This window comes from Xiphophorus couchianus, chromosome 9 (genome assembly GCF_001444195.1).
Source record: "Xiphophorus couchianus chromosome 9, X_couchianus-1.0, whole genome shotgun sequence".
NCBI classification, from domain to species: domain Eukaryota; kingdom Metazoa; phylum Chordata; class Actinopteri; order Cyprinodontiformes; family Poeciliidae; genus Xiphophorus; species Xiphophorus couchianus.
The window spans coordinates 6553042-6567791 of NC_040236.1; the positions used below are offsets into that span (position 1 = coordinate 6553042).

General features: G+C 37.4%; 1 protein-coding gene across 2 annotated transcripts in view; it reads left to right on the plus strand.

The window, feature by feature from the left end:
• Positions 1 to 14750, plus strand: part of exoc2 (exocyst complex component 2) — a 60138-nt gene that overhangs the window by 15908 nt on the left and 29480 nt on the right. For both annotated transcript variants that reach the window (XM_028027808.1, XM_028027807.1), the window contains 5 exons: positions 2969 to 3126; positions 5484 to 5660; positions 6762 to 6885; positions 9565 to 9678; positions 11274 to 11398. In XM_028027808.1, coding sequence (XP_027883609.1) covers positions 3009 to 3126; positions 5484 to 5660; positions 6762 to 6885; positions 9565 to 9678; positions 11274 to 11398 — 658 coding nt within the window. In that variant the 5' untranslated portion in view covers positions 2969 to 3008. The remainder of the gene's footprint in view (positions 1 to 2968; positions 3127 to 5483; positions 5661 to 6761; positions 6886 to 9564; positions 9679 to 11273; positions 11399 to 14750) is intronic.

Sequence of the window (14750 nt, forward strand, 5' to 3'; positions counted from 1 at the left end):
TTTTTTTCAATATTGTTCTTTTAAATGAAAGTGCCATAGAAGCTGCAGTTTTCTCTATTTTTTAATCCTCTCAGTGACATATGCATAATTTGATACCTTTTTAATAAACTATGTGCTTGTTTTTTTTTGTTTTAGTTTTTTTCTAGTTAAAGTAAATATAAAATTTCTTAATTTTTGTTTAACATCTTTAGTGTATTCAAATATATTTTAATTTCAACATCTTACAAAACATTGTGGTACATCTTCTGTACAGGTTATAAGTCATTTAGGGGAATTTCTTGACAGATGTCTAGATATGGTCTATATAAACATAAGCTGGTTCTGGGAGATAAAACAGATTCTCACTTTATAAACAGTTGCGATGAATGACAGCTTGAAGTATGTTGTGTTATACTTCTTAAAGATTCATCTAAGTATTATGATTCTGTGTTGTGTTTTTTCAATACTAATCAAATCAATTTTATTTAGATGCACCAATTTAGATATTGAGAAGTATTTCATTTTTTCTTTTTAAGAAATTTCATAATGTAATATTAAACAGAAGTTTGTCTAGTTTTCCTTCTATGAATGTAAAGATCAATAATTCTATGATATGTAACTCAGCATCATTCATAGAAGTTGAAAGCACAAAAGGACAAAACACTGATTTGTTGATACTCATTCCTCTTGATGATGTATCTGCAGAGGTATCTTGTAGTTTCATTTTAAATAGCTTTTTCCAACTTTTGAGTTCCATTTGACCTCCTTTAAAATACCCTACTAACACTGAAAAAAAAAATAGTGTCGCAAGACATTGAGTTATAGATAATATCATTGCAAAAATCAATAATGGAGTACAAATTCTTGTAAAATTGCGCAGTCAAGATAGAGTCCTTGTTGCTTGCTAATCACCTTCAAACTGAACATTATGTACATCGTCACTTCCAGTGTTTCAGAAGTTTGGCACTTCCACCAGATGCTGGTCAAGCATAATTGCTGCCACTTCATGTCACCATTCAGCCAAATATGTTTTGAAATTAGATAATAGGAAAAATCTGTCTCATTTGCCTACATTTTTCTGTCTTTTAAAAGCGGGTGTTTAGGATATGGTGATGAATTTAAAAGCTATTTTCTCTCAACCGCCTTCCAACGAGAAACTATGTGCTTTACAGTCCATTTGTTTTCAACCTTGGTGATTGTTTTTCCTTCCTCAGAGGCAAATTCTGCTTCTAACTTTCTTAGTTTTTTTTCTTTTCTCTCATCTTTCTCTGATTTTACAGTAATCTTGATTGATCTTAGAAGCAGCAGTTATCATTGTATTGTCCCTTGTTTTTAATGGAATAATTTAATGGCTTCAATATCTGGATACTGCTGCAGGTCCTGACTCTAAAGCTTGGAAGTTGCCAACACAAGAATCAGCTTTCTGTGTGTATCGGAGTGGAAGTTTTGCTTCTCTTTTCTCTGGTTATTGATGGGCACAGAACTAAAATTGGGAATATGGATATCCTTCTTTTTTTCTGAAAATGTCGCTCCTTTAAATTTAGACAAATTTCGTAGAAAATTTCAAATCTACATTTCTGTGAGCTGTTTGGGACTTCTTATGGATCACTTCAGGCCTCTCACATACAGCCACATTAGTTTTGGACTGTCAGATTTCATATTTCTGGCGTATTCTTAATTTTTGAGTCTGTGCAGAGTTACCAACATGGACAAGCTAAGGGTCAGCTCTGTGTGAACTCCTGCATTGTTTGAGGTGAACGTGTTCTGGCTGCAGAGCAAAAGGGTGGAAGCCCAGCTCGAGTTGCTTAACGAAGCTGAGCTTGGTCAGAGACCTGGCAGTAATTTATTAGCAAACATATGCTCAGCTGAAATGCTTCCTTTCATATTTTTGTTTTATTTGAAACCCTTCTCTCTCCCCAACATGAACTGATTTGCATGGTTGCTCCTTCTTTGGTACCAGAATGTGTACAGTATTGTGTGGGCTTATGAGGAATAATTGGGCAGACCAGGTTTATTTATCCTGCGCTGTGAGGTTTACATTCTTCCAATCCTCTCTGCTCTCTGTCTGTTTCATTCTTGGCCGCTTTCTCTGTGTTTGCTAATATCTGAGAGATAACTTTTGCAATGCATACATTGTTTGGAGATGGAAATGAACTTTGAGCCAAATTCTGATCATATTTTGGTAAAAAGGTCTAAATATCTGGCATGAGTACTAGGTAAAAATTCTTGTTGAATTTATAAAATGGTTTGTGTTATTACTGATATCATACATTGTATTGTAATAGTATTAACCTCCTATGATTCCTTATTCGAGTTTTTACAGAACATGGAAAAAATTAAAAAGAAATGAGAATAGTATAAGTTATAAGAGCCTTATTAATTATTCCATTTTCAGAAAAGATAAAACCCATGTGTCTTAATAATATAAAGTATTTTTCCATTGTTTTATGTTTAAATTATGTTCTTTATCTTATATTATAACATTAAATTTTGGGTTGATTCCATTTTTCATTTACTTTTTTTTGTTGCTGATAGATAACCACAAATAAACCCATTCTTGTTCAAACATTTTAAAAAGGCCTCCAAACTTATTTAGATAAGAGTTTGAAACTGAATCTGTTTTCAAAGTTTGTCCAGATTAGAGATGCCAAGTAAAGAATATACAATTTCAGATTGTTCCTTGTTCCCAATTACTAACAAACTAAAAGATGTGACAAATTGTAAGAAATAAGACTTTAGTGCAAGGTAGTCCAGTGTAAATTTGAACACACACTTTTACAGTAATGCAACTTTTCAATGGACGTTTGGGAATATATTTGTTAATCTAATGTTTGTATAGAAGCAAAGTATGCAACAAATTCAATTAGTTTTGTTGTTGAGTTCTTTTCTCTAACTTAAATGGACCAACAGGACATTCTGTAATGTTCTGTGAGAAGGCTGCATTTCAGATGCCACCCAATTCTTACCATTGTATGTTGTGCTTGTCCAGTTGCTGATTGGTCCAGAGCTGCACTGCGACTCACGTCAAAATGTCACGAGCACGGCCGCCACCACTAGTCACGGGCATCTCACCTAAGGAGGGACCAGCATGGACGAAGGTGACCATTCGTGGAGAGAACCTGGGCACAGGCCCAGCTGACCTCATTGGTAAGACCTTTAAAACTAACTGAACATCTCAGTGCCAGTAGAGTCATAGTTTTTATTTTTGTAAAAAAAATTTCTATATATATTTTATTTTTATGGGAGCTGACTTTTGGAATGTGGAAATGAATGGCCGTTCATGCATGGAGTTTGCATGTTCTCCCTGTGCATGCGTGGGTTCTCTCCGGGTACTCCGGCTTCCTCCCACAGTCCAAAAACATGACTGTCAGGTCAATTGGTTTCTCTAAATTCTCCCTAGGTGTGAGTGTGTGTGTGTGCATGGTTGTTTGTCCTGTATGTCTCTGTGTTGCCCTGCGACAGACTGGCGACCTGTCCAGGGTGTACCCCGCCTCTCGCCCGGAACGTAGCTGGAGATGGGCACCAGCAACCCTCCCGACCCCATTAGGGACAAGGGTGAACAGAAAATGGATGGATGGATGGATGTCTCTTGCTGAAATTTACATACATGCTATTTAAATTAAGTAAATATTTGTTCTTAAAGGTCTTTAAATTCGGGTATGTGGAGCAGACAAGTTAAAGATATTCAGTCTTGCAACAAATGCAGTGTTCATTCATAGAAGTTGAAAGCACAAAAGGATAAAACACTGATTTGCTGATATTCATTCCTCTTGATGATGTATCTGCAGAGGTATCTTGTAGTTTCCTTTTAACAGCTTTTTCCAACTTTTGAGTTCCACTTGGCCTCCTTTTAAATACCCTACTAACACCGTCATGTCCAGTCAAGAACATGTAGAGAAAAGTTAGCGCATATTAATAAAAAGTTACTAATAATTTGTGAAACCTGCAAAAATCTGCATTTTCAGAAATAACCCGGGAACCACCAGGTCTTAAGCTTCTCATGAACTGGAAACTGCTGGAACACCATTAGAAGCCAGTCCTGAAACCAAACTGTTAAATAGTGGTGGCAGCGTGTGCCTGTTTTAGAGGTTCTGGTCCACTGCACAAAGTGGATGAAGAAGTGAAAGATGGTTACCGTCTGATGTTGTATCTTCACCTCACAACATCAACCGGAATGGTGAAACATGGACTCAATGTTTCAGCTGATCTCAAACCTGGAATGACCTTCTGTAAGCCCTGAACTCAATCTTATTGAAACTTGAAAATCGAACCAACCAGTTTAAATGGACTTTGCGAATTCTGCCATTAAGTCAAATATCCAGTTAGAATTATACCTTAAGCTTAGTGATGGTACATAATGCATTGTCAAAGTGTGACTTGCTTGGAGACATTTAGGTAAATATTATTAAGTGTTTATGTATAATTTAACCCCTGTGTGGATTAGAGTAAATCCACAATAAAATCAAAACTAAATTTGCTTGTTTAAAAACCACTTTTTTTATTTCACCCACTAAAAATACCCAAAAAACAATTCAAATAATTATGATCCACGTGCTCACAGGTACTGGATGTATACTTTTTATGTTTAAAGAAAACAATCTTGTAAACACTCAAGACCAGAGTTCACATTTTAACTTATTGTAAGACTTTTTCCTATTTATGAACATAGAAAAACAGAGTTGTCATTTGGCTTAAAAGAAAAAAGTCAAATGACTTTTTTTATAAGCCAAACTTGAGCTTGAAACATCTTGCTCTCATTAGATGATTTTAACATCACACTTTGTCTCTGCCAATATTTTTCGTCATATTTGCCAGTTCCTGTAAAAACTCTGATGGCAGTTCAGAGGACCCACAAACCACTCTTCATCAGACTGCCAGCTCCCTAGCCAGCAATACAAGTCTATTCCTTACTATCCATGTCCCTGGGGCCTTGACTAGGACAATTAGATATGCACAAATGTGTGTGAGTGCTTATGTATCCAAACAAAGTGGCCTATGGAGAACAGAGGCAGGAAATGGGGCTCTAATGGGCAAATTATTTACGGTTTTATGGGCTATTTGTTGATCGCCTCTTGCTGGATGACACACATGCCAAGCGCTACCAGATCTCCTCTGCTGAAAATGCACAAGTTCTCCCTGCCTCACGAAGGCTTTGCGAGGTACTAAGAAGAGGCAGACAGATGTCGGGGCAGAGTGCACATTGTGCCAGTAATGAGCCACTTAGCACTGAGGAGTCACTCACATTAAGTTTAAGCAGTTGAGTGAGTTGGAGGAAGATCAAGGCCACCCACGCCAGCTGTGACCCCGACTTGAGCTTTGACCTCTGGTGACAGTTTGACTAAACTTGCTGATAGATGACAGCGCTGTCTGAGCAAGCTCTTCTACACTGCTCCATATTTGTATTCCTGTGCATGTGTGCTTGCATCGCAAATGTTTATTTGTTCCCCCTGTGTGTGTGTGTATCTTTCACCCATTTCACCTTTTTCTCTCCGACTCCATCTCAGGTCTGTCTATCTGCGGCCATAACTGCATGTTGACAGCAGAGTGGATGTCGGCCAGCAAAATAGTGTGCCGTGTGGGGCCTGCCAAAGATGACAAGGGAGAAATCATCGTCACCACAAAGTCCGGAGGTCTCGGCACCTCGACCGTCTCATTTAAACTGCTCAGGCCAGAGAGGATTGGTAAGACTCAGAAGGGAAAAGGTCAATGAACCAATGAAGTGCCCATGAGCGCTGCAGCTATTGATGATGTATGTATGGCTTGAAGTAAACTTTAAATTTAGTTTCTGCTGGCTATCTTTCAACAATGGCTTGAGCCCAGATTGGTGAATTGCAAGACCAATAGATGACAGATTCTCCCTCCTGAGCTGCCAAACTGTGCAGCTCCTCCTCTCTTAAAAACCTCTGAGACCTTCACAGTTAAACAACATTCAGATTCAAATTAACAAATGATTTTTTACTTTTAAAGGCAGTTTCTTGGTCTGAGTTTTATTTATTTATGTCAGGAGACTGAAAATAAGTAGGTGCAACATTTCAAGAGTTTTTGTAAAAAAAAAAAAAAAAATTATCCTACTTTGTTTTTTTTCCTCTCCAGTTTACAATGACGCACTACTTTGTATTGGTCAGTTGCATAAAAATATAAAATATAATATATAGTAAAATATACTCACATGACACAATGTGAAATGATTTTAGGCGATTGAAAATCTTTGTAAGGCAGTATCTACTGGTGACATTTTTCATAAAATTTTATTTTTAATGTAACCACAATCTAATAAAAACACCACATGTGGTGTTTATTATTTATAATATTAATTAGTATGCTGCCAGATTACAGTAATTCTATTAAACTGAATTTATTTTATTTGAATTTGACAATGCTTGAATTTAGCAAAATGTTAATGAGTACAAATTGCAGTATAGTTAATAAGATTTTAACAACTTCAAGAAATTTGTTTTTCCTTAAGATTTCAGGGATTTTCTTGCTTTGCCACTCATCGCTTCATATTATTGTTGCAAAGTCCTTTTTATGCTAATTTTTTAAGCTATGTTTAATTAATATAATTCTTGCATTTGGTCTTTTATTGTGCAGTTTCAGTTGCACAAATCGTATAAAAATGCTGTATCTTATTAGGTATCAAAATATAAAAAAAACATAATGAATACATGAACCCACGGTTGATTTATTTACTGTTTGCATGCTTGTAAAATAAATGAGAGCAAGTGTGTTTATGTGTGAGCCCATCTGGGACGTGTTGTGACTGCGTCCCGCCTGTCCTGCAGGTATCCTGGAACAGTCCGCCGTGTGGGTGGACGAGGTGAACTACGACATGAGGACGAATCGCAACAAAGGAATATCCCCCTTCTCTCTGCGTCCCAGCAATCCACTGGGCATTGAGATGGACAAGTACGGATCGAAAACATACAAAAATGCACACATGCCATCTCACTGCCATAAACACAAGGGCTCTCAAGTCACTGAGTCATGGGTTACATCTCTAAACAGACCCAAACTCTCCCCATATGCTGGCATTTGAAATATTATACCAGCATGGGAGAGGCTGAACTGCTCCGCGCAGGGAGTGGAAACAAAATAATTGTGTATAAAGTAGAGAGGAGGACGATAAAGAGGCATTTGGAAAGGACTCTGGGAGAAAACGTCACAGCGCCTCGCAGAGCAGGCAGTGCGCTGATGGCTCCCACGCGTCGGCCAGGGTGGGCAGAGCTTGTAACTTATAGTTTGTCTTGTCAAGTTCTGACATTTCTGGCTCAGTATTTGTTTGACTTAAAGGATCTGGGGGCAAGTGACCGCTCGTGGCCAGAGACAAGACCCCCATAAACAGGCTGCTCCATTGACTGGCTCCCAGAGATGCATTAAACATTCACCGCAGCGCCTCTCCGTGTTTGCCTTTTAGTCAGATTAAAGCTATCTCTGGTTGAGATGTAACATGAAGGCATTCGAAAAGAGTCCGATAGGTTGTTTACATTTTTCTGCAGTGATCTCACTTTTAAAGTTTGCTGCTGTAAGTATTTAGCAGCTTTAAAAAAGACAGGTCACTTGTAACTTCCACTTTTGAGGTGTTGCTTACAAATGCTGTGATCTCTGATAGAAACACTTAATGCACAAAATTTAAACCTGCTTCTGAATTAAGGGTTGAAGCCAAAATATTTATTTAAGATTTAATCACACCCTAAGCTACATTTATATTTTAAATGTTTTTTACCTTATTGCTTTTTTAAAAATCTTTTATTTGTATCAGAAGCAGAATTACAGATCATCTCTTCTTTACATGAAAACATTGTGTATACTCCACATAACAATGGTAAAAAAGAAAGATTAGGGATATTAACAAAAATAAAGCAGAAATAAATTAAAATCTATTTTGACCTTTTAAGAACAGTTGTAAAATTTTTGCTAATCACAGAAATAAAAGTGAATAAACCAAATCACCATAATAAATACAAATATTTAAAATTAAGATGAAGCCAAACTAAACAATAAGACTAAAGATACATTTACTGTAAGGTAAGAATAGGAATGCATTTGAATTATGCATCTTAATCACTTTAATTACTAAAGTACCAAATGAAAAACACATGCTTTAAGCCTTCTTTTCTCTAATTTTCTTAAGAAAGCTGTCTTAACAGGCAAGGACTGTCAATTTTTGCTTAATAATCTTATATTTTAAATACATCATATTACTTAAAAATACAAAAATACATAAAATGTAAAAGCTCCTACATTTTTCATTTTGTTAAAATGAATCAACTAACAACATATTCTTCTATATGCTCAGTTTTTTAAGAATATCATAGAGGTCAGGGAGAAATGCTTTGATGTGTGCATTTTCTGTTGGATTCAAAACAACCCCAATTGAAAAAAATCTGCGCTGAGGTTTACTTTTATGCTCAGTGTTTGTTATATTTTAACTGTTGAGTCAAAACAGTTTACACAAATATGTTTCTGTGTGGTATAGTTTCCTAGAGAAAGAATCAAAATCAGAAGGTCAGACTTCAGAGAAAATCCGAAATCTGATGAGTGCATTGCTAAAATCTTCATTATGTCAAACCAAACTTTCCAGAAAGCTAATCTCATTTCAGAAATGTAAAATCTTCTTGCTACATCAGAATTCTAAAGATAGAAACACCATTGCATTTGTCCAATTGAAATGTATTATGGATGCTGTTTGTCTGTGTGCCTGTGTATGAAGTCCAGCTGTGAGATTTTAAAACACCATAAAATGCTGATTGATGAGGAACATTGTATGAGGAAAAGCCAGCTCATCTGTTCTGCTTTGCTTTTATTCCTTAAAATAGCTTCAATCTGAGTTTGCTTGATGCAAGACATTTTTGTCATAAACATGTACAATTAAACAAATATTCTCTTGGTATCAGTTCCATTGTTTAGGAGTAAAAGAATAAAGAATAAATGCGGCAACATTTCTGATCATTTAAAATTTTACAGACATGTATTATTTTTTGTGAGACTAAGTGCTTCAGAAAGATAAAAATCCAATCTAGAGTAAATATTTTCACTTAGAAGTGTAAATGAGCTGAAAATCAACTAGAAAAATGAAATATATGTTGAGGTGGGAGAAGAGCAGGAACCCTGGCACTCCCATTAACGGGAGGAACCTCTGGTTTTGTATGTATTTGTGCGCAAACATCACCATGGTGGTAGATGGTTTTCTTTTTCTTTACATAATTACATAACTCTAATGTGAGACATTTCCTTCTTTATATGCGTGTGTGTTGACGCGTGCATGTGTGTGTGTAACTGCAGGGTGGGTGGTGATGCTGGGGATGTTGGTTTGTGTAGCCCACAGGTCATTAGTAGAGATCAAGCTTCCCTAATGAGTACTGGGTCCTCCAGGGGCATCCAGGCGTCACACACTGCACTTCCCACGCCAGGCTCTCCAGGGCCTGTGCTTCCTGGCTACACGTTGCCCCCTGCTGGAAAATAAAGTCACATTAAAAAGATACAGCTTTACAACTAGCATACTTGTAATTCAGTTCTCCTCAACAATACTCAGCTGTTCATATAGTTTTATCTTGCATTTATATGCCTTAATGTTTTTTCTTGTAGGGGCAAAGTCCCACAGAAAGACCTGGAGCAGATATTTCCTGGAATGAGTGGAGACTTCACCAGTGAGAACTTCTCTGCCTCCTGGTACCTTATAGAGAACCACGCAGGCTCCGGGTAGGTCTATTGTTGTGTCTGTTTAAGCATCCATCTCATATAGCGGAAAGACGGTCTCCTCTTACTGGTCATGCACTTGAGGTGTGAGTTTTTCACTGAGACAGAAGTCAAATCTGGATTTTTGCATCCACTGGTTACAACTATGACATCTTTTTTTTAATACTTTTTTTCACCACATAGTGCAAGTAGTCAAAAAATGCATTTTCTCAATTTTTTTAGATTCAAGTGACAAATGCCACAAGTAACAAAAATACAGAGTATTTAGAGGAGGAAGCGTAATAATTTCTCAGAATCTGGCAGTGTTGCATTTTAACTCTGGGATTTTGCTAATATGTTTTTCGATACACAGGTTTGGATGTAATTACAGCAAAAGCATTAAATTAGTGCAATATGCACCTGTGTTATTTATATTAAGTAATAAATTATAATTTTACTAAGATCTGACCAAACTCGTGATTCCACAGATGTTCAAAAGAAAGATCATTCTGAAACTATTTTGTTGATTTAGCTATATAAAACACAAATGCGTCTCACAGTTTCCTTCCTCATTTCATATATTTTCAATTTTAGTTGTTTAATGGATGACTTTATCCGCTTTCAATGGAAGCCGTTTCTAATTACAGATTTTGCACAGACTTTCCAAAACTAGTTAAATTAAATGATCTACTCATAGTTATGTGACTCCAGTTTCTACTTTCTACTCAGTTATTTAGTTTTTTATGGTTCCTAATCTGTCATATTTCATAATGGTCAACACGTCCAAATGGAAATCAGAAACCCAATTAATGGAAAGTAGATGTTGTTTAAAATCGTTAGAGAATGATGTACAGTTAAAAGAGATGGTGCTTGGGAGAAAAGCATTTTCATTATTGCTTATCTTGATAATCCATTAACTATATGGCTTTAAATTTTATTAAGTCTCTCTCTATATATTTTTTATTACAATGTACCATTCGCTTTTTTTTTTACAAGTTTCTGGCATTTTGCAGTTAAAATAATAATAAAGGATTATTTAAAAAGGAAGAAACAATTCAATATACTGTTGGAAATTATTTCTACATTCACTTACTGACTGGTAAAGAAAATATGCCAGGAATTTCAGCTGAAGAAAACAAAAACATAGTTACATTGTTTTTTTTGTGTGTGTGTTTTTTTTTTTTTACCAATTCCCTTTGAGTTTCTCCCCACATTGTCATCTGGTTCTTCAGAGATCAGAGCGGCGTGTAGACGAGGTAGCCTGTTGACCCTAAAGGCTGTTGGGGCAGAGGAGAGTTATTTTGGACACTCCTGGCTTCCTCTCCCCTGCTTAGCCTTCCAGTAACCCAGACCCCGAGGATCCAGCATGACCAGGGGCGTCTGTTTGGACCTCACTGGTGACTGTTTCTTCCTGCAGAGGAAACCTCACTCAGGACACTGACACACAGACACACGTACTCGCACACGTAAAATCTCAAACTATGCGTCCCGAAATAGTGTGTAAGAAATGCAAACAGGCATGAATAAGAAACAAATTCAAGTCATTGTTTGGCTTTTTTGTTTATATCTCGCAATAAACTGATAATTATTAGTTGTTTTTGTTGATTTTTTTGTTGCAGATTTGAGCAGCTGAAGATTGCAGCCAATAACCTGAAGAAGCAAGCAACTAAGAAAAACGAGGGAAGCCTGGCCTACGTGAAAGGAGGCCTCAGCACATTCTTTGAGGCTCAGGACGCACTGGCAGGTAAAAAAAAGAAATGATCCCAAACATGCACAAACCTTTACTCCCTCACTTCATATTTGGCCTCAGAAATAAGGTCCTAATTTGGGGATAAATGTACAAGTTGGGCCGTTTTAATCCCTCCCTCTACCCACCACCACATGTTTTTTAGCAGCGGTTGATTAAAGAGGCTCATTTGGACGCTGTGTGAAAACCCTCCTCTCTGTGTTAGAGTTCCAGCAGCCAACCACAACACAGTTAAATCACCTCCATCAAAATGAGATCAGCTCTCACCTGTCAGCCTCACTCGGCTCTGAGAAGTAGTTAGAAAAGCACAAGCACGCCTTTCACACTCGCTGACCCTCAGATGCCAAAAAGATTTCAAGGTGGCAGTCGGACCGCTGTCGCTCTGCCAGGTACCTCGAATCAATTGTTCACTTCATCATTCATGCTTTTGTCTGTTTACGCTCTGCTCCCGCCGCAGCCACTCAGTTACTTCCCCTTACTATTTATATGTACACTTTTCTGCCTCCATCTTTATTATTATTGCTTTCCGTATGTTTGTGCTCCGGTTGGAGGAGAGGCAATGTTTTCATTGTTAGTGACTGAATCTAAATAAACGGAGCAGCCCTACACAATGCGAGCCAGAGTATTAGGACTGATAGAGCTGATAACGGAGCCAATATGACCAATGGGAACAATGCAGAGTCATTCTCACGTTCAGACTGAGCGTGGCTACTGTGTGCCCACTGCCCCAATGGGAAGTGTACAGTCTGGAGGGGTTGCAGGAAGCAGCGCACCATGTGTGCACTATATTGACCTGTGGGCCAAATGGACATACATTCATGGTTAGTAGAACGTATACCCTCTTTCAGCTCTAAGGTTTTATGTATGAGGACAAAATAAAAATGATCTGATGTTTGCCAGGTTCTAAAATGATTTAAAGTGAGGTGTAGAAAAGCACAGAACAGATTCCATATTGTCATTTGTTAGTCATTTAATATAAGGCTGAAATGGAAAAGCTGTGGATGGAAAAACAAAATACATCCAACAGCTCAGCTTGTAGAATCACCTTCAGCACCTGTAGCTGTCGGTAGTCATTTCTTGTATGACTTTATCATTTTCCCACATCATTGTGGGGTAATTCCACCGACCTCTTCTTTACAACCTTGTCTCCCTGCTTCCATGGCCCAATTTGGATCAAGCTTCAGTTGTCCAAACCGGACAGGTTGACCTGCCTCACATTTGACTTTGAAATAATTTAATTTCCAGACAACTTCATAGATGACTGCAAAATGAGCTGAAATCATCAGCATTTGCTGATGACATGGTTGTGGATGGCTTGGTTTTAATTTTATACAGTATGACCAACCGTCAGTTTATTACATTTATAGTTGCACAGATGTTTTTCTTCGGCCCTTCTAAACAAACTGTCTTTGTTCTATCTTTTTCTATTTATGCTTTTATTAACTGTAAAATTTACATTGCTAACTGATATTTTTAAAGATTGGCATGAAGCTTATGGAATTTTTACATTTTTTGCAGTCTATTGCATGGTCTGACATTGGGGAGAAGTTGCTGAAACATTCAATCATGAAGGCTGGTGGCCCTCTTAGATGTTTTTCATTATGAATAATCTCAATCTCACTCAGTTTATATAATGGTTTATAACCCTTCTCACACTGATGGGCAGCAACAGTACCATTCAGACCAAATATCACCAGCAGCAACCACAAATCACTTATTCAAGTCCTCTAACTAGAAAATCAGGGCTGCTGCTTTCACTTTTCAATCTTCTCTAAACTCTAAGAGTGCATTTTGTTTTTCCCACTGCTGTAAGGATTTTAAAATGTATTTACTTAAAAGATGTGTACAAAAATGTAACAATATAGAACATAATAGTCAATGCGTGTGATAGGTGAATGTAGCATAATATAGTTTAACCTCATTTAGGAGTTCCTCAAATTTGAGGAACTTTTTGTCATTTTTACCTATAAGGTAAGAATGAGATGGTTGATGGATAATTTTAGGGTTTAGTGAATTTTTTTTTCTAATTTCCAATAAAACTTAGAAACTAAAAGCAGAAACTATTTTTGAGTTAAACATTCTTTTATTTTAAATTCAGCCCTCTTACCTTTTTCAGGTGTGTTAATATAAACACTATATAAGCTGCATCAGGAGAAAGAGTATGACTACTTATAAATGTGTTAATTATTCTGAACAACTCTGAGGGAATTATCTTTAGATTCTCAGCGCTTGTATGCTTTGTCACTATTGAAACTTATTTTGTATTTGTGTTGCCAGTTGCAAGAAACATGCCTTGAAACTGATCATTTTGGCATGTCTACTTGTGTGAATACGTAAAACATTTAAAGCATGTTTTTCTCTCTCTCTAAGCATTTTGCATCAATCAGGTCATAAAAAGGTTTTCACATTATTCTGTTTTTGAACTTTTTCTGCATCCTAACTAAACTTGCTTTCACTTTTTATGTGTTTATTTATTCATCAGCAGCTCCCAACTACAGCAGGACAGAGTAAAGAAGCATTATCTTGACAGCGGTACAGCATCAAACACTGTAGCTCTAAAATCCCTTTCCTAAACTGCTATATTACATCCATGTGTCAAAGGGTTTTATTCTTTTCCCCTCATAAAGATAAACATTGTCTCATATTTGAACCAGCAGCGTGACTTGAAGGTTAATTTTCAAACCTCCAGACCCCATGTCTTCTCGCTGTGACTCATTACTACCCCGCGGCATCCTTTTCAGGCCAGGGTTCGGTTCTGTGTCTTGAAAAATGAGGCAGCCACACAGAATGGGTAGTTGGGTCAGGGATATATTCTTTACACGGAGTACGGTTGGCCAAACCAACTCACAGAGCACGCAGCCTGTGAGCTAGCCAGTTGGACTCGGCCCCTGCAGTGAACTGCTGCAGGGCTACTAAGCACAGCTGTCTGAGCGACTGTGAATCCCTTCTTTGTGTCTCTGAGGAGCTTGGCACGTCCTTGTTGTTCTGAGCCAGACCAGATGAAGCTTACCTGAGAGGCAGCTTTTGGGATTTTTAGAAATTCTTGCACTTCAGAATGTGCTGCGTTTTAAGTTGCTGCTGTGTCTGCAGACGCTCTCAGTCACCATGTGACATTCTCGTCTCCCCTCTTGTTTACTTTCAGCTCATACGCTTAGATGTTCATCAAGTTTTATTGATGACTTTAATTGAAGTCTGGGGTTATTTTTAATGCAGCATGCAAGGTGGAAAGAAGGGCGAGAAGCCAAACCTGTGTAAAGAAATGAGACGGATGGAAAGAGTTCAGAGCAACAGCGACACTCTGAGGTTTTCTTCTTCTGAACTTTTTTTTTAGTTCTCATTTAAGGGCTTT